Consider the following 22,087-nt stretch of genomic DNA (forward strand, 5'->3'; position numbering starts at 1 on the left):
GTAGATTAAAACCTACAGGAGCATTGGTCCACTCCAGGATCTTTGACCACAGGTGCTGCATAACCAAAACCATTACTTCAGTCTTTTCAAGGCAAATTCCGCTCAGGTGCTTTTGATCTTTTTTCTTCCCGTTGTAATCGCAGACAAAGCACTCAATTAAAAAGTCAAAACAGTAATTGCATAAATTTAATTACATAATTAGGCACAATTGAAGGGTTCTCCAGCTGATCAACAGGCAGTAACAGTGCAACACTTTCCCTTATTTCACTATGAAAGTAATTCAGGATCTTCAACTGAAATTCTGTGCAGAAAGTCCTAAATCCAACTTTTATCTAAAGTAACAATATGTATTCATTGTATAATCAAGTGCAATCTCATTATTGGCAAGCAGCAATATTCAGACAACTCGTATCACCAACATCAAAACTAATTGTCCCAGAGAGTTAATAATAAAATCCTTTATATTCATGTTTAAAATCAAAGTAACCTTACCTGAAGGAATCCACCCGATAATAATAACTGCACAAGTCAACTATAGTCTAGCACAAGTTGGCAGTAGTTTTGTGTCAGAAACTAGAGTACCACCCGGCCAAAATAAAACATAACCATTGCCTGGTTGCTGGAAGAGAGCCACAGACTCTTTCTTTTAAGTGGCAAACATTGACTGTGAATATTGCATGGATGTGTGGCGTTAACTAATTAAGCTTACTGCCATAAGTAAACCACAGACTGTCCACTCCCAATAATTATAAATAGAGTATTTCTGTCCTGGTAAGAAAATATCAGCAATAGTGGTAGTCAAACACTAGGAATCATGAAATATGGAATAAATAAGCTTAGCCCACCAAAGTCATAGAACTGAAGAGGAACCCGTGACCCATTCAAATCAACTCCCAAGATCCATGAAAACAACCTTATCAAATTCAGTAAGCGTCGAGTTATACGGTGGCACACCATTTTCAGGTTCCTATTCTTACCAGGACACTGAAGCTGCACAGAAAGCAGGAAGACATGGAATGATTAGAAAACATGAGCGAGCAGAAGGCAGCAGTAATCTGTCAGTGAATTATTTCTTCAGTAGTAGATAGTAAGTAGTCAAATTATCGCTGGAGAGTTTCATATGTTCGGGGGCAATAGTTCATGAAGAAATATTCCATATATGATTGGGTATGTTTTATGAACTTTGTGTTTCCATTACTTAAAAAATTCCAGATGTGTACTCCTCGAGTCTTTGAGAATTGATCTTCAACAGAGTCTTTCTCTTCCCATATATCATTTTCAAAATAGTTTCTCCAACTAGAATAAGGAATTGGGTAGAACCAGTCCTTGGGGTAAAAGGTAACTCCTTTGCATGTTTTGTTAAGAAAGTCATTGATTTCTTCAGTTTCACACCATTTCTTCAGCATCCTGGTAATGAGGTCAGGACCTTGATGCCCCCATTCCCCCCCTATATATTGCTCAACGTATTCAAACATGCATTCGTTTGTAAACGGATGATTGCGGCTAAAACCCAAAGCTGCCCCATTGGCATAATTATATGATTGTTCACAGGTGAAGTTTAGAAAATCCAAAGGCTTCAATGATATGATGTCTGTGTCCAGGTAGATGCCTCCGTACTTCCAGAGCAACGCAATCCTACAAGCATCAGACAGCACGTGCATCCAATACTTCTCATTCTCAGGGTCGATCTGCATTGAATAGAATAATCTGAGAGTTTGAAATGAGCCTACCCTCCATCCTCCACAGCTGACAGAGCATTCGGCAGATAAAGATTAATTATCGGATGCAAGTTGTTACTGCCTGCCTTCTCAGAGCTGCTACACACAAAAGCAATAAATTGAGTTAAATAAGCCTTCAATTTCCTTGGCCTTTTCGCGGAGAAAAATCACCACAAGAAGGCATTCCCTGTTCCCTCCACTAGACTTGTCAGCCTGACCTCTCAACATAAAAACAAATGTACAAAAACTGCACACGGACTTTCAGAACTGCTTGACAAGCTCAAAGGCTGAGGTTCCTTTAACACTGTCCTTGCCTCTATCCTCTTGCCTGCCTCACTTGCAGTCATACCTTCCTCCTGACCATGGGCCACGTTGGAAGCAGTAACACTAATGGGTGTGACTGCCTCCAGAAACACTGCGCCCAGATAATTCTCTCTGTCCCTGATGAGCCACAGCGTTTGAAGCTCAGACTCCAGGTCATCAACTTTGAGTCGGAGTTCCTCAAGCAACCAGCATTTGCTGCAGATATGGTCACCGGGATTCATCAAGGTGTCCACCATCTGCCTTCCCCACCATTACCCCATCCAAACTCATCTCCAAACTCCTGAATCTATGAGTCAGCACTCCCCTCTGCCATGGGATCCTCAAGATTTTGACCCACAGACCACAAGCAGTGAGGATAGATGACAACACCATCCCCACACTAACACAATACCCCGCAAAGTGGATGTGTTCAGTCCCCTACTATACTCCCTGTACACTAATGATTGTATGGCCAAATTCAGCTCTAATTTCATCTACAGGTTTGCAGATGACAGCACAGTGGTGGGCCACATTACAAGCAAAGTTATGACGATGTACATGAAGGGGATAAAGAACTTCGTAACATGGTGTCAGGACAACAACTTCTTCCTGAATGTCAGCAAGACAACGGAGCGGGTTATCTACTTCAGGAAGTGTGGTGGAGTACATACCCTAATCAACATCAGTGGTGCCAAAGTGGAAATGGTTGAGAGGTTCAAGTTCCTTGGCATTAATATTACCATTGATCTGTCATGGGCTAGCCACACTGAGGTGACAGTAAAGAAGGCACTCAATGCCTCTGCTTCCTTAGGAGACTCAAGAAATTTGCCATGTCTCCAATGACTCTTACATACTTCTACAGATGCACTGTAGAATGCATACTGTCAGGTTGCATCACAGCTTGGTTTGGGAACAGCTCTGCCCAAGTCCACAAGAAATTGCAGAGAGTTGTAGTCCATTGTGCAGACTGGACCTCTGACTTTTGACCATCTACACTTCACACTGCCTCATAAAAGTAGCCAATATCAGACTTCTCCCACCACAGTCATTCCTCCTTCTCCTTGCTCCCGTCCAGCTAAAGGTTCAGAATCTTGAAAGCAAGCACCACTAGATCCAGGTAAGCTTCTTCCCCTCTGTTATCAGGCTACCGAATGGTCCTTCCATAAGCTAGAGATTGATTGCATAATCAGATTGTAATCTGATTCATCTCTACCCCATTGCAGACATTGGACTTTGTCTATGGAACTGATGTGCAACAAAGCTGAGAAATATATTGTGCTTTCTGTATCTTTCCCTTTGATCTACCTATTGTGTCGAGTTCGAATTGATTGTACTTATCATATCATATCATATATATACAGTGCGGAAACAGGCCTTTTCGGCCCACCAAGTCCGCGCCGCCCAGCGATCCCCGCACATTAACACTATCCTACACCCACTAGGGACAATTTTTTACATTTACCCAGTCAATTAACCTACATACCTGTACGTCTTTGGAGTGCAGTATAGTATTATCTGATCTGATTTGATAGCATGCAAAACAAAGCTTTCCACAGTACCTCGGTACATGTAACAATAATAAACCTAAAAATACTCATGAGGGACGTAGGTAGGGCAAATGGTTTCCCTTTTCCCTGGGTAGAGGAACCTGAAACTAGAAAGCATAGATTTAAAGTGAGAGGTGAGTGACTTGAATGGGAATTGAGCGGCAATCTCATCTGCTGAGAAGTGATGGGTATATGGAACAAGCATCCCGAGAAAGCTGCAGAGGTGGGTAAAATTACGATGTTTAAGCATCGACTTGAGGCACGGCCACAAAAAGTAGGCATTCAACCGCAAGAGTCCCCACCATCCAGGCCATCCCCTCTTCTCACTGATACCGTCAGCAGGAGGTGAAGTTGCACACCAACAGTTTCAGGAACAGCTACTTTCCTGCAACCTTCGGACTGACCTAAACGTCCCTAATCCTACCTGAGCAATGGAACACCACGGACTGCCAAACACTTGTTTTCTGTTGTATTTAGCACTAATGTTTTTTGCAGTTTTTTTTCTTTTCACTGTCTTGCAGAGTGTGTGTGTGTGTGTGTGTGTGTGTGTGTGTGTGTGTGTGTGTGTGTGTAATTTACGTATAATTTATGTTCTTGTGCATTGTCTTATTATGATGCCTGTGACGATGCTGCAAGATTCTCATTATATTTGTACCTCATCATATTTGTGTGTACGTCAATGCAATTGATTTAAGGGACAAATGCATGCAAATAGGATGAGCTCGGCTTGGCACTTTGCATAGACATTGGGCCTCAGGGCCGGTTTCCATGCTCTCTTGTTTACGGGGAGAGATTGGAGACTCTGGCTTGTTTTCCCTGGAGCAAAGAAGGTGGAAAGGTGACTCGAGAGATGTATAAAGTGTATGAGAGGCATAGATAGAGAAGATGCTCTTTAAAACTTCTTCCTGTTATCTTTAAACCTATGCCCTTTTTTTTTTTGATAACCCCAGCATGGGAAGACGACCTTAATGTCATTTTACACAGTGTTTGATACCTGTGGAGTAGCTGCCAGCGGAGGTGGTAGAATCAGGTATAATTATTCAGTTTAAGAGGCATTTAGACTTTGTGGAAAGGCAATTAAGAATACTGATTTAACATGGGTAAATGGGTCAACGTGGACATCGTGGCCCTAAAGGACTTGTTTCTGTGCTATGGAATCCAAAGATCAGATTCGGCCAGTGTGCAAACTCTACAATTCTGATATATTACTATATTCCATGGGACAATTAGTTTGAGAAAAACTATTTTAGAGCACAACACAATGAATTCTAATCAAATATTATGCAAATTATTAAAAATAAAAGTACAATAAAAATCTGATAATCCACTGCCTGTTCGTAAATCCTGATGCTGTACCATACGGTTTGCCAGGGGTCGACTCCGACAGATACCATAATGCACTGGGACTCAGGGGCCCCACTCTCCCCTCCACACAATAGTTCCCACACTCTGTTGAAACTCCGTTTCCATGCTGCTTTCGAACTTACTGGGTTCACCAAAACATTTACCATACTATTGACGACAAGAAGTGAATTAAAGGTTACGAGATATTAAGTGAAGGTTAAGTGAATGACATCCAATAGAGTGGAAAATCTGCCAATTAATCATAAAGTGCTGAGCATGCCAGATTAACCGATCTTTACTGTAGATAGGTTGTCAATGTAAAGCTTGCTATTTTGTTTGTAAATGTTCAACTGTAGCTTGTGCCAACTACAAATCGAGCTGCTACAAATCAAGCTAAATTCTCTTACCTTCTTGTACCAGTTAAATAAAGGAGTCCCGGAGAACAATTCGTCCAGATCCAAGGGCAACAAGGTGATCTTATGGATCGAAGAAAGTAGATGAAGTCCTTTAAATTCAGTCTGCTCAAGTGCTGAAATATTACCAGTGAATTCTTTTATAAAGTAATAAACATGCTTTCTGGAGTTCACCAGTGCGGCTGATTCAATGGCACACATAGTCAACTCTGATGGATTCAAAGTATCTGAAGTCTCCACAAACATAATTCCAGGCTCTATGTCTGAGTATTTGCCCCTTGTTAACATTGTCACATCAAAGTTCTGGGTCTTATGGTTGGGAGAACGCTGCGTAAACTTGTACGGATTTGTCACATACAAAATTAAACTTAAAACGACAAGGAGGATGATGCACAGAAACCACAGTTTTTGAAGGCCAGCCCTTTCAGCCATTTTCTTTAACTCGAAGTCTTTGGCCAGTGGTCACTGCGAGAAAAAAAAGAATGGGCTCAGAAAGAGGAAGTGGCTTCACCCGAGACAAACATCTTCTTTTCTAAACGCCCTCAGTAACTCCTTTGTCCAGAAAACCTCTACAACTCATATAGTCTGAGTCACAGTAAATCGACTTTCACTGTACCATAATTGGTACACGTGACAATAAAAGACCTTTGAACCTTTGAACATGACAGAAGCCAACCTTTTGGCGCACTGAGTCTAGGCCCACCATCAGATACCATTTAATCTAATCCACCATTATCCCCATTTTATTCTCCCCACATTACTCTCTGTCCGCTCCAGATTCCACATAGTAGAGGCAATTTCCAGCGGCCGATGAACCTACCGACTTACAGCAGAGGGGCAAATGAAGCAACAGTTGAGCATGTATAGATAGATTGAAAAGGATAGGGGCCAAATGCAAGCAAATGGGACTGTTAGTTTTTCGATGGGCATCTTGTTAGGCATGGATGAGTTGAGCTGCAGGGCCTTTTTCCTTGCTGTGTAAAGCAACATCACTGTTTAGTTAAGTTTAGTTTAGAGACACGGCACGGAAACAGGCTCTTAGACCCACCAAGTCCACACTGACCAGCGATCCCCGCATACTAACACTATCCTACACACATTAGGGACAATCTACAATTTTATCATGCCATTTAGCCGACAAACCTGTACGTCTTTGGAGTATGGTTGGAAGTCGGAGGACCCGGGGAAAACCCACGCGGTCACGGGGTGAACACTATCCTACACATACTAGGGTCAAACCCGGGTCTCTGACGCTCTAAGGCAACAACTTCACTGCTGTACCACCATGCCACTGCTCGGTGTAATTATTACACCAAAGGCAGTCATAGTCCATTACTGGGCAGAGCTCTCCAGCGGATGCACCATTATCGGCTGCCTTAAGAGATGGCAAACGATACTCTGGAGCAAGGTACATTACAGCAACATGTTTCTGATAACAGACAACAAGATCTCCAGGGGCATTGATAAAGATGTTCCATGTAGGTTAAAAATATCTTAGGTGGGAAAAGTGAATTAGAGCTGGAAGCAAGTGAAGAGATCAGACCCTTCTTGAGCAGGTAACGTGGCAGGTCAGCAAGGCAAGGTAGCCTGAAATGCGATTTCAAAGTTTGTACAGGCAGACATACAAAAGGATGTTAACGTTCAGCATTATCCCTAGGTGGCCTGAACTGGAGGATTTACGTGCAGAGAGCTGGGAGTCAGGCCAGTGCAGCCCTGCTCCATGCATCAGGACTCCAGGCCAGTGCAGCCCTGCTCCATGCATCAGGACTCCAGGCCAGTGCAGCCCTGCTCCATGCATCAGGACTCCAGGCCAGTGCAGCCCTGCTCCATGCATCAGGACTCCAGGCCAGTGCAGCCCTGCTCCATGCATCAGGACTCCAGGCCAGTGCAGCCCTGCTCCATGCATCAGGACTCCAGGCCAGTGCAGCCCTGCTCCATGCATCAGGACTCCAGGCCAGTGCACACATGGAGTTAAATGACTGGACATAGACAAAGCGTGCATATTGATTTCTTCGCCCCTCCCCTGCTGAGAACAGAGTATTTCCTCCCACTGGTCGCTGGCCAGTCAGAGTGGTGGGGATGTTGCTGTTGACATCCGTTCATACAGTCTGAAGACTGTGAGAAAACTGCAAGTCACAGTCAAAAATGGCATCAAACGATAGTCAAAGATTCAACACATGGGGAAAAAAGTGAAAGATAGGTCAGAACATACCTTTTCCTGAAGTATAAATTTTCTTCAAGGCATGAGGACTTGAAACAATGGGCTGCGCAAGTCTCCCCGAGTCCTGAATCAACAACCTAGAGACACACGCTCAAATCTCACGCTGACACCTACAGAAACAGCAATTTAAAATAAAACAACCAAATTTAGTAATGACTGGAAAAGCACAGGATTGTCATTAAAACCCATTTGCTTCACTCGTGTTCCTCAGGGAAGAAACCCTGCTGTTTTCACCTGGTCCCATTGACATGACTCGTTCCACCAAAATGTGAGTGGCTCTGAACTGTCCACAGAAAAGACCCACCCGCCACTGAGTTGTTAAAGCGGGAACATAATATAACCAGACCGAACACTGGAACCCCAGTGCTTACTTAGACACCGCATTCAGTCATCCCCAGCCTACATGATCTTGTTGCATCCTCCTCACAAACATCTGGGACTGCTCTCCAAATTGGGAGAGCTATCCCACCGACTAATGAAGCAACAGTCTGGCATTGTCGTACATACAAAATCAAGACAAACAGTTATGGGCCAGACTGCTCCATCACAACCCTGCATCCCTGGAGATGCCTTGTCCATGGGTAGGACATACCTATGGTGGTGAACAAGCAAGAGGAAGCTGTCCTGAAAGTCTTCCAACACCGATTCCATGCTGTATGAAGTCCTAGATAAGGTGAATGTCCACAGTCCCTTCTTCAAGGTAGGAGAGCCTCAAATTAGAGGGTGCAAGTTTAAGGTAAAAGACAAAAGATTTAACAAGGAGGGGAATAGATAGGATAAAGGCCCATAATCTTTTACATGGGGCAAGGCAATCAAGAATGAGAAGATATAGGTTTAAGTGGAGTGGAGAAAGATTTAATAGGGACCCGAGGGTAACTTTTTCACACAGAGGGTGGTGGGTATATGGAATGAGCTGCCAGAGGAAGTAGTTGAATCAGGTAGTGCAACAACTTTTAAAAGACATTTGGCCAGGTACAAGAAAAGGAAAAGTTCGGAGGGACGCGGGCCAATGGGATTAGCTTAGATGGGGCATCATAGTCACGATGGAAGAGTTGGGGCAAAGGGCCTGTTTCCAAGCTGTATGATTCTTATGATTCCTATGATCCAAGGGGGAATATTTCAACACTGACGATGGTGAGTATAAGGAACTGGCTACCTGAGGAAGTGGTGGGGGGGGGGGGGGGGGGGTACAGTTGCAACATTTAGAAGATAGTTGGACAGATAAATGGTCAGGAAGGGTCTGGAGAGACACGAGTCAAGCACTGGCAACTAGGATTAATTTAGTTAGGCAACTTGATCAGCTTGGATGAATTGGGCCAAAGGGCATGTTTCTGTGGTGTATAGCTCTATGACTAACTCAGACGACTTTGGGTCAATACAAGGAGCATTGATTCATTAGCTGAGGATGGACAATGGCTGGTAAACACGGACAAGGAACCCTCCTCTCAATTACTAGTCATCGTTCTTCCTTGGCTAATGAATCAGTATTCCTCACGTTGAACAACAGTTGGAAAAAAATCACTGAAAATATAAAGGGCACAGTGTGGATGAGGAACCACACTCAATCACAACGAGAGCCATGGTAGTACCACCAGTGGCCATGATGGCTGAGTATGTCGATGAAAGCATGAGCAGAAGAGAGGACCTTGCGGAGAACAAATGCAGTCTGCACAATAATTTGAGGAAGGACATCTTTACTATTGAGGCAGCATAGTGTGGGTTCACGAGGTTAATCCCCAGGATGGCAGGACTGTCATATGAGGAAAGATTGGAAAGACTGGGCTTGTATTCAATGGAGTTTAGAAGGATGAGAGGGGATCTTATAGAGACATAAAAAATTATGAAAGGACTGGACAAGCTAGATGCAGGAAAAAAGTTCCCAATGGTGGGGGAGCACAGAACCAGGGGCCACAGTCTAAGAATAAAGGGGAGGCAATTTAAAACTGAGAAAAAACCTTTTCACCCAGAGAGGTGTGAATTTGTGGAATTCTCTGCCACAGAAGGCAGTGGAGGCCAATTCACTGGATGAATTTAAAAGAGAGTTGGATAGAGCTCTAGGGGCTAGCAGAATCAAGGGATATGGGGAGAAGGCAGGCACACGTTACTGACTGTGGATGATCAGCCATGATCACAATGAATGGCGGTGTTTGCTCGAAGGGCCAAATGGCCTCCTCCTGCACCTATTTTCTATGACACCTTCCATCTGTTGTGTAGCACTACAACTGTGCTATATAGAAAAGATAGAACAGATGTGACAGCACAAAACTGGACATTTGAATAAAATAAATCTTCTTAAGCAAGAGGGTATTTCAATTAACGCAAATATACTATCTTTAAAGGTTTGCAACAAGAGTAAATTTCCAGATTATGACTAATGAGATTCTACACTAAGGAATATGTGAATACTAGAAGTGCAGAATATTGCAACTAACTTCGGAACATGGATTGGCAACGGGTTGGAAGGGAAGAGGAAGAGAATGGTATTAAAGAGTTAATTCCCCGATTGGCTGATCGTGACAAATGATGCTCCCAGAGATGTGAGGTGTCAGTCTCATAGTTTCTTCATGTAAACCGCTCTCTTGAATGCAGGAATACAGAGGTGTCCATCAAAGTTTGAAAATTAAACTCAAGGGACAGTTATGTTTTAGGCAGGAGCACGATGTTACAAAGGAGATTAAGCTGTGGAAGATGGTGTCCACTTTGAATCAGCTTAAGAAAGGTTTCAGGGCCAACCACAGCACAGAGTCTGCCTTGTTGAAGGTACACAATGACCTGCTTCTCGCCATCGACATGGCGACTGTGCAATCTTGCTCCTTCTCAACCTCAGCGCAGCGTTCGATACAGTAGGCCACACTATCCTTATTGACCGTCTCCGGTACGGGGTTGGCGTTGATGGCACTGCCCTGAGCTGGTTCGTTTCCTACCTCAAATATAGGAGTTTCTCCATCAACATAGGCAATTATTCCTCTTCCCCAGCTAGCCTCTCCTGCGGGGTTCCACAAGGCTCCATCCTAGTCCCCATTCTCCTCTCTCTGTACATGCTCCCCCTCGGCCAAATCATTCAAAGGCACGGTATTTCTTTCCACTGCTATGCGGATGACACACAGCCTTATCTCCCCCTGAAACCCAACAACCGGTCAAATATAATCAGCCTCATGCACTGCCTTGAGGACATAAAATGTTGGATGGCACAGAACTTCCTTCAACCAAACGAGAGCAAGTCTGAAGTCATCCTATTCGGCCCCCCTGACTCCCTAAACATTTGGATCTGATGAGTCATAGAACACAGTACAGGAACATGCCCTTCTAACTAAGCCTTCCACCATCTCCCTCTGCATCCTTCTATGGAGCCAATTTGCTATCCATTCAGCTATCTCTCCTTGGATCCCATGTAATCTAACCTTCCAGAGCAGCCTACCATGCGGAACCTTGTCGAATGCCTTACTGAAGTCCATGTGCACATCTACAGCTCTGCCCTCATCGACCTTTTTGGTCACTTCTTCAAAAAAGGGGGGAGGGGGGAGAGGGGAGGGGGGAGAGGGGAGGGGGGAGGGAGGGGAGGAGAGGGTGCTGCACCAATGCAAGAGAGGTTTAGGCCCAATGGGTCCACTTGATCCCAGCAGCCTATACCTGCCCCATGCATCATTCTTGTTTTTGACCAAAGCCTCAATTTCCCTCGTCAGCCAAGCTTCCTTACATTTGCCTGCTTTGCCCTTCACTCTAATGGGGACGTACACATCCTGAGCTTTCTTCAGTACACTTTCAAAAACATCCCACGGCCCATGTTCTTTCCCCTCTAATCACCTGCTCCAGTCAACTTGAGCGAGACCTTCTCTCACACCCTCAAAGTTGGCCTTATCCCAATTGAGCATTTTAACACATGGACCCTCTCCGTCCCTATCCATAACTATCTTAAACTAATCGAACTGTGGTCACTGGTCCCAGAAGGCTCCTCCACAAAACACCTCATTAACTTGCGCTTCCCAATTTCCCAATACTAGATCTGGCGTTGCCCTATCACATTTTTCCCTCATCCCTGACTCTCCTGAAGCTCCTGTACCCCAGAACATTGAGCTGTCAGTCCTGCCCCTCCCTTAACCAGGTGTCAGTCATGGCTACAACGTCCCAGTCGCTCGTACCTATCCATACCCTAAGCTCATCTGCCTTACCCATCAGGCACCTTGCTTAAAATACGTGCAGTTTAAACCAACCCTCTTTCCTCCCTCTCTGCCTTTCACCTGCCTATTCTGCCCACTAACCTTTCCCACACGCCCCTCCATACCAACTTCTAGCTTCTCTCGTGCCTCTGTCCTGCACGAGATCCCACCCCCTGCCAATCTAGTTTAAACCCTCCCGTGTAGCATTAGCAAACCTTCCCACTAGGATGTTGGTCCCCCTCCATTTTAGGTGCAACCCGTCCCTTTTATACTGGTCACCCCTGCCCCAGAAGAGATCCCAATAATCCAGAAATCTGAATCCCTTCCCCCTGCACCAACTCCTCAGCCACACATTCATTTCCCCTGTCTTCCTATTCTTACCTTCACTAGCACGAGGTACTGGAAGCAATCCTGAGATCACTATCCTGCAGGTCCTGCTTTTCAGTCTTCTACCCAATTCCGTAAACTCGTGTTGCAGAACCTCCGTCCTCTTCCTATCTATAATCATTTGTGCCAACATGCACAACGACCTCCGGTTGCTCCCCCTCAGTCTTGAGGATACCGTGCAGCCGCTCCAAGACGTCCTGGACCCTGGCACCAGGGAGGCAACACACCATCCTGGAGTCTCGCCTGCTGCCGCAGAATCTCCTGTCCGCACCTCTGACTATCGAGTCTCCCACCACTATGGCTCTGCCTGACATCACTCTTCCCCGTTGAGCCTCAGCACCAGGCTTGGAGTCACAGCCCTGGTTGCCACTTAAACTTGTCATGTCTGCTCCAACAGCTCCCAAGAGGGTTTCAATAGGTGCCTCCACCGGGGATTCCTGCACTTCTGTTCCTCATTGTCACCCACCTTCGCTCTTTTTGTATCCTCGGTGTGACAACCTCACTGCAGGTCCTGTCCAGGAAACTCTCGGTTTCCCGGATGGTCCTGAGGTCATCCAGCTGCTGCTCCAGTTCCCTAACACGGTCCTTCAGGAGCTGCACCTGGACACAATTTCCGCAGGTGCAGTTGTCAGAGGCACCAGCAGTGTCCCTGACTTCCCCCATCCTGCAAGAGAGACACTGTAACAACTTGCCTGCCATTGCTTCACTGGACAAAATCACGAATTACGAACGAGACACGCTCAGAGTTGAGTGAAACCTATTCCCTTCTCTGCTGCCGATAGCCTCCTTCTGCACTGCAATATGTCACAAGTTTAAATCTCGGACACACGCAGAACCAACTCAAGTGTAGCCTCCTTGCCTCAGCCTCCTTGCAAAAGACTCTTGAGCCACTTTACCTCCCAAGCCACTTCACCTCAACAAGGCCGCTCCCAACCTGGGACATCAGGAAAAGTCAATAATTACGCAACCAAACACAAAGTAGCTGATAAGCATATTTTCTCTCTAGATACTCTACATTTTTTAATAATGAATATTATATTTCCAACAATAGGCGAGATCAACAGAACCCCAGTTCTTTTGTAAGGTAATTTTCTCCAAGCAACCAGCTGAAATGCTCCTTGATTATTTTCCTAAATTAAGACTTCAAAAGATGTACAACTAAACATAACCCAACCAAAGGTTAAGAAAATAATTTGTTATCTCTGGAATATTTACTATTCAGAGAAATGCAATCAAAAGGACAGCCTGATCTTTGAACTTGCAGGTCAAAATGTTTTTATGAAGATTTCAGCTCTTTGATTATTTATTAGATGATGACATCATTGGCAATGGGCCCCATTCACTACAAACAAACCAATGGCAACTAATGTCAGCTTAAATTAGTTGCAAGTATTTGAAGTAGTTCAAGTATTAGGAAGCACAATACTATCATCTACAATCAACTTCTTGCAGTAACAAATGTAACTCCCTGCTGTGTTGGCCGGGACTTGAAACTGGGTTAATAATTAGTCATAGACTCATCCAGCACAGAATCTGTGGGACTAGTTTAAATGGGATCGGCCCATACCACCCAGGCTGCCCCGTCTAAGCTCGTCCAATTTACCCGTGTTGGGCCCATATTCCTCTAAACTTGTTCATCTATGTTCCAGTTCAAATGTCATAATCAATCATAATCAGACTTCATTAGCCAAGTATGTTTCACAACAAACAAGGATGTTTGCCATACAGTCATACCAATAAAAAGCAACAGAACACACAAAATACATTTTAACATGAACATCCAGCACAGTGACTCCTTCACATTCCTGACTATCATGGAAGGCGAAAAAAAGTTCAATCTCTTCCCTTCTTTGTCCTCCAGCGGTCGGGGGCCTCTAACCTTCCGTTGACGGGACGATCTTGACTCCCTGGAACCATCAGTCGGGCCCTCCGTATCGTGGCGACCAAGCTCCTGAATCAGGAGGGAATCTCAGCTCCCCCGCGCCGGACGATCTACCCCGGGTCAGGGCTAGTCGAACCTCGTGCGGCTTTGGAGCTTTTAAATATTATAGTACCTGTCTCAATATTATAGTACCTGCCTCAATATTATAGTACCTATCTTTTAAATATTATAGTACCTGCCTCAACTACTTCCACTGGTAGCTCATTACATGCAATCACCGCCCAGTGTGAAAGTATTGCCCCTCAGGTTCCCGTTAAATCTTTCCTCATTCACTTTAACCAATGCTCTCTAATCTTTGATTCCCATACTCTGGGTAAATGACTGTGCATTCACTCTCTATTCCCCTCATGAAATTATACACCTCCATAAGATCACCTCTCAGCCTCTTCTCTGCATCCTTTCCAGCTTAATGGCACTATTCCTATAGTACGGTGACAAAAATTGAACACCATATTTCAACGTCTCATAAAACAGTAACCTAACGTCCAAACTTCTATACTCGATTCCCTGACTGACGAAGGCCAACATGTCAAAACCCTTCTTCACCACCTGTGACAGTACTTTCAGGGAACTATGAATGTGTACCTCTAGATCCCTCTGCTCTGCTACACTCCCCAGGGCCCTACCATTAACTGTGAAGGTCCTTCTCTGGTTTGAGTTCCCAAAATGCAACAACTCACACTTATCTGAATTAAACACAGGAGATCCAAAGGTAAGAATGATATTATATTTGAATTGGATGGATAGCACCAATGACATGGCAATGCTCTGCATTAGATGTTGCCCACACCTTGATAATGACGACTTCAGACGTCGTGCAGCACAGAACCAGGCCCTTTGGCCCAGCTTGCCCATTCCGACTAAGGTGCCCCATCTACATTCGTCCCACCTGCCTGCATTTGGCCCATATCCCTCTAAACCATTCCTATCCATGTACCTGTCTAAATGTCTTTTCAATGTTTTTATATCTTCTGCCTCAACTACCTCCTCTGGCAGCTCATTCCATATACCCATCACCAACAGTGTGAAAATGTTGCCCCTCGGGATTAAGGCGAGAGGAAAAAGATTATATCTATGTTCTCTAATTCTTGATTCCCCTACGCTGGGTAAAAGACTCTGTGCATCTAACCTCACTATTCCCCTCATGATCTTAGACACCTCTCGAAGATCATCTTTATTTTCGCAGGGTGACCAAAATTGAACACAATACTCCAACCATGATTTCACCAGCACCTTGTCCAGTTGTAGCATCACTTGGATGAAGAAGGGATAGTACCGAATCAGTGGGCAGTGAGAATGGAGTTCCAGAAATGAACTCATTTTGTCCCTATAAAATATCATATACTTGAAAGGAAGCAGTTGCAAGGTTTAAAAAGATGAAATCAGACAAGGCCTTTGAGGAATATAACTGGTTCCACCAAGATGTAGCACAGAACACCACAGGACCTCCTTTTTCCCTGTGGCTATCAAACTGTACAACTCCTCCCCCTTCTGTTGTGGGGTAGACTGATTCCCCTTCCATGTGCTGTATCTCTAAGAAAAATATTTCAAGTGTGGTTTCACCAACAAAAATAAAGCGACATCATGATGTGTCAACCTTTGTGCCAATACCCTTCCCAATGAAGGCAAGCGTGCTGAAGGACTTCTTCACCATAATGTCCACCTGACTCATCACTTTCATGGAGTTATGCAGGTCAACACTTTCCTATATTGTTTCCTGGCAAATCAGGCCGCGCCGCGCCGCCGATCCCATTGGGTAAATGGAGGAAAATGCAGGAAAAATATTCCCGATATTGGGGGAGTCCAGAACCAGGGGTCACCGTTTAAGAATAAGGGGTAGGCCATTTAGGACTGAGATGAGGAAAAACTTTTTCACCCAGAGAGTTGCGAATCTGTGTAAAGGTTTAATATGACAAATATCCATTTTGCAGAAGTAGGAATCAAACCAATGGGGACTGATAAATTGTGGAAGTCTCTGCCACAGAAAGCAGTGGAGGCCAATTCCCTGGATGTTTTCAAGAGAGAGTTGGATATAGCTCTTCGGCCTACGGAATCAAGGGATATCGGGAAAAAGCAGGAACAGGGTACTGATTTTGGATGATCAGCCGTGATCACATTGAATGGTTGTGCTGGCTCAAAGGCCCGAAAGGCCTACTCCTGCACCTATTTTCTATGTTTCTATGTTTTTATGATAGTTAATGGGAATGGGAAAAGAACGTTAGGGGAAAAAACGATTGGGGAATACAATCGTACTGTGATCAGACGGGTAAATGGGTAAATGGCATCCTACGTTACAACTAAATATGGAAATGTGAGGGATGTCCTCAGTAACAACCATATTAATAAAAAACTGCAGCGAATTTAAAAAATAAATAAATTATTAAATGAATTACAAAATAAGGCAGACATGAACCCCTTTCGTTATATCATGTGAAAGCATGGCATGTTAGACGCACTGACTATTCTTTTAGGCAGTACGTTTGGTAATTTTCAAGAACATAGTGAGGTGCCCAGCACAACCCGACTCTGGTAAAGCAGGGAAACAGGAAACAGGAAACAACGTATAATCTTCCTGCGCACTGTTCATGTCAACAAACCAATCTAAACAACAGTTTTACTAAACGATTTCTTACTGCCCAGCTACCAAGACATAGGGATGTTGGAGGGAGCAAAGGGTGAACATGAGAAACTTGAAGCCGGAAGAGGCAATTCAACCCCTGGTCTCCCCTGCCATTTGTTGAAACCACATATGCTGCCTCAGATCTCACTTCCCCCTCTGCACGGGGTCGCCTCACTGTCCCGTCCTCAATTAAAAAAAATACAAGTCTGCGAACTTCATTTCCTCCAAGACGTGCAAAACAAACAAACCCAAGTGAATTACTGTTCAGGAAGAGGAAAAGCATATTAGTGGAACAACAATTGGGGAAAAGATAATCAGCAGCCCGAGAGTAGTAATTTGAGGCAGGCGTAGTGGATTTGAAAAACAAACTTGTGGCACAATGAAGCATTAACAACTCTGGTTGACTGTAATCTTGGGGCTTCACCACCAGACTGACTCACTTAACTTACAACATACAACAGTCCTTTCAGGCTTTGGTATCTATGCCGAACACGATGCCAAAATAAACTAATGTAAATCTGCCTGCACATGAACCACATCCCTTCATTCCCTGCATATCCATCTGCCTCTCCAAAAGGCTCTTAAAAGCCACTATCATATCTGCCTCCCCCACCATGGCTTGTAGTGCATTCCAGGCACCCACCACTCTTGTGTATAAAGAACTTGCCGTGCACATCTCCTTTAAACTTTCCCCCGCTCACCTTAAAGCTATTCCCTCGAGCTCTTTACATTTCCACCCTGGGACAAAGGTTCTGACTGCCTTCCCCATTTATGCCTCTCATAATTTTATATATTTCTATCAGGTCTCCCTCAACTTCTGACGTTCCAGAGAAAGCAACCTAGTTTGTCCAACCTCGCCTTGTAGCCAATGCCCTTTAATCCAGGCAGCATTTTGGTAAACCTCTCAAAGTCTCCACATTCTGGAATGGGGCGACAATGTATTACTCCAACTGTGGTCGAGCCAAAATCTTATAGATCTGCATCATGACTTCCTGCCTTTGACATTCAACCGCTTAAAGTGTAACATCTCACACTTGCTCGGATTAAACCATCTTCTATTTCTCTACCCATTTCTGTAGTTGATCTATATCTCGTCTTCCTCACTGACTGCAACTCCCGAAAACCTGGTGTTACTTCACCATGTCAATCTTGTGTTACACATTGGAACAGGAACAACATCTTTGTTACCCGATTGTAGTAATCACGACAATCACACAAGCCGCTTTGAACATTGTGGAGACACATTCATGTTGCCATAATTTACTCCCAGGAAATGTAGATTAATCCTCTGGAAGCTAGGACGCAAGGTTGGTAACTTAAAATATGGAAGGGTAAAGGGGAACAGTTAGAAACATAGACAATAGGTGCAGGAGTAGGCCATTCGGCCCTTCGAGCCAGCACCACCATTCAATATGATCATGACTGATCATCCAAAATCAGTACTGCGTTCCTGCTTTTTCCCCACATCCCTTGATTCCTTTAGCCATAAGAGCTAAATCTAACTAACTCTCTCTTGAAAACATCCAATGAATTGACTCTGGGAATTAACTAAAACTCAAGGTCTGGGATAATGGGCTCCAAGAGTATCAACACCCAGTCAGTGAGCAGTATACACCAGTGGGCAAATATCGTAAGATGGTCAGTCCAAATGTGTCCCGTTTTGTTATGATGCAACTAAATTCCTTCATGCGTGTCTCTTTCTCTTCCCTTCCTCGCCCATTCCTTCAGTCCAATAGCCACATGAAGGGGAAATAAGCTTTGCAAATTCATGGGGAAAGCAAAACTGGGAGATACTTGCCACCCTTAAAACAACAAAACAAACCCCCAAAGACAAGAGGAAGCTGAGAGCGCCCAATTTACAATATCTGGGCAGGAATTCACGCAGGTAGCTGCAGCAAAAATCGGTCCAAGATAATAAATTTGACAAAAGGTCAAGAGCTTCTGTGACAGACCTGTACTCTACTGGCTGTTTCCACAGCTGCAACAAAGATATGGGGACCATTGAACAAGAGGGACTGGTGGATGAGTACTATTTCCCCTCAAACTCCTCCCACAAATCCTCTTGAAAGTTGTGGAAACTCTGCATTATGCTTACAGTAGGAAATCTCAACATCCCTCCAGCTATGTAGAACAGTACAGGATATGAACAGGCCCTTCAGCACGCGGTGTCCGTGCCGAACATGATGCCACTTTAAACTGCACCATTTCCCACTCTGCAGTCATCACAACAAAACACATGGATTTGTGGCTGGAAATTATGCACCAATCAGCATTTGAACATTTATCTGCAGCCTCTAACCCCTGCCTTCATACTGATGGCAACTAATAACCAGTCCCGGGATGCACATTACATCTCAGGGCAGCCCAAGACTCCAGGCTCAGTAATAATTTATAATAATGTCTTAACTTACTAATGGCAATGTTTTTCTGGATAAAAAAACCCTATAAAAGTCACACATTGGACTAGTCAGTTTTTGTGTACATTGAACGAGTCAGTTTTCTTGCACATTTTGTTGATTCTCCTTTCCCACATCTCCATTCATTTCTTTCTTTATCACCACTCCATGGGAAGATGGTGGCGCAGTGGTGCAGGCAGTAGAGCCACTGCCTCACAGCTCCAGCAACCCAGGTTCAATCCCAACCTCGGGTACTAACCGTGAGGAGCTTAATGCAAATTAATGTTTGATGGCCATTGACTGGGTCGGTTTTTCCATCAGTCTAACTCTACGATTCTAACAACCGGCATTATAATCATTTTAAACATTACAAAATCCCATTTTTGTTAAAAAGAAGCCTTTCTTTCCTCTCTCTCTCTCATTGCAGTGAAGTGACACCTAGGCCATTACCTTTGATTAGTAAAGTACCTATCTCTTGCACTGGGCATGCAACAGGGTAACTTGCATCTGCTCTCAAGAATAGAGAATACAGATTAGTCAATGGCAGGTCAGCTGATGAAGTTGTTCATCATTCGATTAGCCTGGGCTGCAAAAGGCTACATCAGGAATTCTGTCAGATGCACTCATTGTGCACTCTTCTTTGAAGACCGCAAAGATAAACTCTAGCTTCTCTTCACAACCATTATGTGAAGCTGCTCTCACCTAACTCCACACAAACAATGGCTATAAATTCAAGTTCACAAATTCTACGTCCTCCAAGATTCTTGTAGAATAGCAAAGTGACCACAAAAGTGCATTATCTCAAATGTTCTTTTTAAGATAAAGAATTCATAGCTACAATTCGAATAATAGAGATAAACCAATAACAACCCAAAATGCTGGAAACACTCAGCAGGTCAGGGAGGATCTGTGGAGATGGAATCTTGGTGGGGATAGGTGGTATAGATAACAATTATGTCAACTTAGGAGTGGATGGTTAAGAACATAGAATAGTACAGCGCATAAACTGTACTGTAGGCCCTTCTGATGTCTGAGCCGGCCATGATGCCAAATTTAACTAATTCCATTTGTCTGCACATGGTGTTCCCCCATTCCGTGCCTGGTCAAATGCCTCCTAAATGCTGCGATGTATTTGCTTCCAACACTTATCCTGGCCTTGTGTTCTAGGCACCTATCATTCTGTGATAAAACTTCAATATTTGACATTTCCACTCTATCTACATTATCTATGCCTCTCATGTTTTTAAATATACTTCTGTCAAGTATAGCTCAGCCTCTAACACCAAAGAAAACAATCCAGGTTTGCCCAACCTCTCCTTGCAGCCGTGCCCTCTAATCCCAGCATCATCCTGGTGAACTACTTCTACTGTTCCCAAAATTCTCTTCCATCAAAACACCAATGACCTGGCCAAACTCATTCCCCAATGCAAGGGCTAAAATGGTGCTCTCCCTAGATGAATGATCTACATGTTGTTTTAAGAAATAATCCCAGATAAATTCTGCCCCATGTACGTCTTTGGCAACAAGAAAGCCCCAGTCAAAATTGGTGAAATTAAAGTCATCCACTACAACAGCCCTGTTGCTTTCAAGTATTTCCATAATAAATCAACATAGATGTACAGCGTAAAGTATTCTGACTTGTTGCATCATGGCCTGGCCTGGTAATTTCAATGCTCAGGAATGCAAGAGGCTGCAAAGTGTAGTGAACTCAGCCCGACCAACTGTCCAAAGTATCTGTACCACACGCCCAGAGAATGCAGGGATAATATGCAGAATCAAGGACAGCTCCTACTTTCCTACAACTATCAAGTCCTTGAACCCTCCTCCATCTGACCACAACAACAAAATACCATGGCCCACCTCTTGCACTATTTTGAACATGTTTTTTTAAATCTAATTATGTTTTTTGCACTAATGTCTGGGTTTCTGCTGCATTTCTTTTAGAATTGTGTGTGTAATTTGTATAATTTGTTTTTGAGTGTTCATCCAAGCATGTGATCCTGCTGCAAGCTTTTCATTGTACATGTACCTCACCGGACTCATGCATATGACAATAAATGTAAACTCTTTCCCCATCTCCCACTAGCTATAGAGTCATACAGCTGTACCGCTCAGAAACAGGCCCTTCCACCCCTCGTGCCCATCCTGGCCAAGTTGACATACTGGGCTAGTTCAATTTGCCTGCATTTGGTCCACAGCCCAATAAATTCATTCTATCCATGTATCTGTCCAAATGTATTTTAAAAGTCAAAATAATATTTGCTTCAGTTCCAGATAGGGTCCACCCTCCAAGTGAAAAAAGTTGCCCTGAAGGTATCTCTTAAATCTCTCCCACCTCAGCTTAACACTGTGCCCAGTAGTTTAAAGAATCCTTTTTCCTTTGGAAAATGACTGTGAGCATTCACCTTATCCATTCCCCTCATGATCTTGTACACCACAATAAATTCACCCACCTCAGCTTCCTACATTCTGAAGAAAAAAAACCCAGCCTGTCTAACTTCTCCTGAAACACAAGGCTGCAGGCTCAGGTAAAATTCCAGCGAATCTCTTTTGCACCCTTTCCAACTTTCAAGACATTCGTCCTTTAGCTGGGCATCCAGAACTGCACATAGTATTTCAAGTGTGGTCTCACCAAAGACCCGAAGAGCTGCATCATAGGTGACAACTTTGTGAGTGCCAGTATTTGTGAGACAGAACTTCCCATGCACAAAGCATTGCTGATTATCCCAAATTAGTCTTTATCTATCCAAATGCTGGTAGTTTCTGTCCCTGAGAATTCCCTCCAACAACTTTCCCACACAGATGTGTAGTCACCGGCCTGTAGTTCCCGACATATACCTGCTGCTCTTTCAAAATAATGGTACAAAATTATTGGGAGGCCTAATGACGGTGGAACAGCAATGGCAGGTATTTCTGGGCATAATCCAGAAGATGCAGGATCATTTCATTCCAAAGAGGAAGAAAGATTCTAAGGGGAGTAAGAGGCAACCGTGGCTGACAAGGGAAGTTAGGGATGGAATAAAACTAAAAGAAAAGATG

The 22,087-nt window shown here is 44.1% G+C and overlaps 1 protein-coding gene across 4 annotated transcripts in view; it reads right to left on the reverse strand.

Annotated features, from left to right (window-relative positions):
• Window positions 1-205: 205 nt before the first annotated feature.
• LOC144599184 (lactosylceramide 4-alpha-galactosyltransferase-like) overlaps window positions 206-22,087 on the reverse strand; it is a 30,654-nt gene continuing 8,772 nt past the window's right edge. For all 4 annotated transcript variants that reach the window (XM_078409927.1, XM_078409928.1, XM_078409926.1 and 1 more), the window contains exons 2-4: window positions 7,538-7,656; window positions 5,320-5,790; window positions 206-1,688 (exon numbers count right to left, since the gene is read on the reverse strand). In XM_078409927.1, coding sequence (XP_078266053.1) covers window positions 1,101-1,688; window positions 5,320-5,757 — 1,026 coding nt within the window. In that variant the 5' untranslated portion in view covers window positions 5,758-5,790; window positions 7,538-7,656 and the 3' untranslated portion in view covers window positions 206-1,100. The remainder of the gene's footprint in view (window positions 1,689-5,319; window positions 5,791-7,537; window positions 7,657-22,087) is intronic.

This window comes from Rhinoraja longicauda, chromosome 13 (assembly GCF_053455715.1).
Source record: "Rhinoraja longicauda isolate Sanriku21f chromosome 13, sRhiLon1.1, whole genome shotgun sequence".
Classification (NCBI taxonomy): Eukaryota; Metazoa; Chordata; class Chondrichthyes; order Rajiformes; family Arhynchobatidae; genus Rhinoraja; species Rhinoraja longicauda.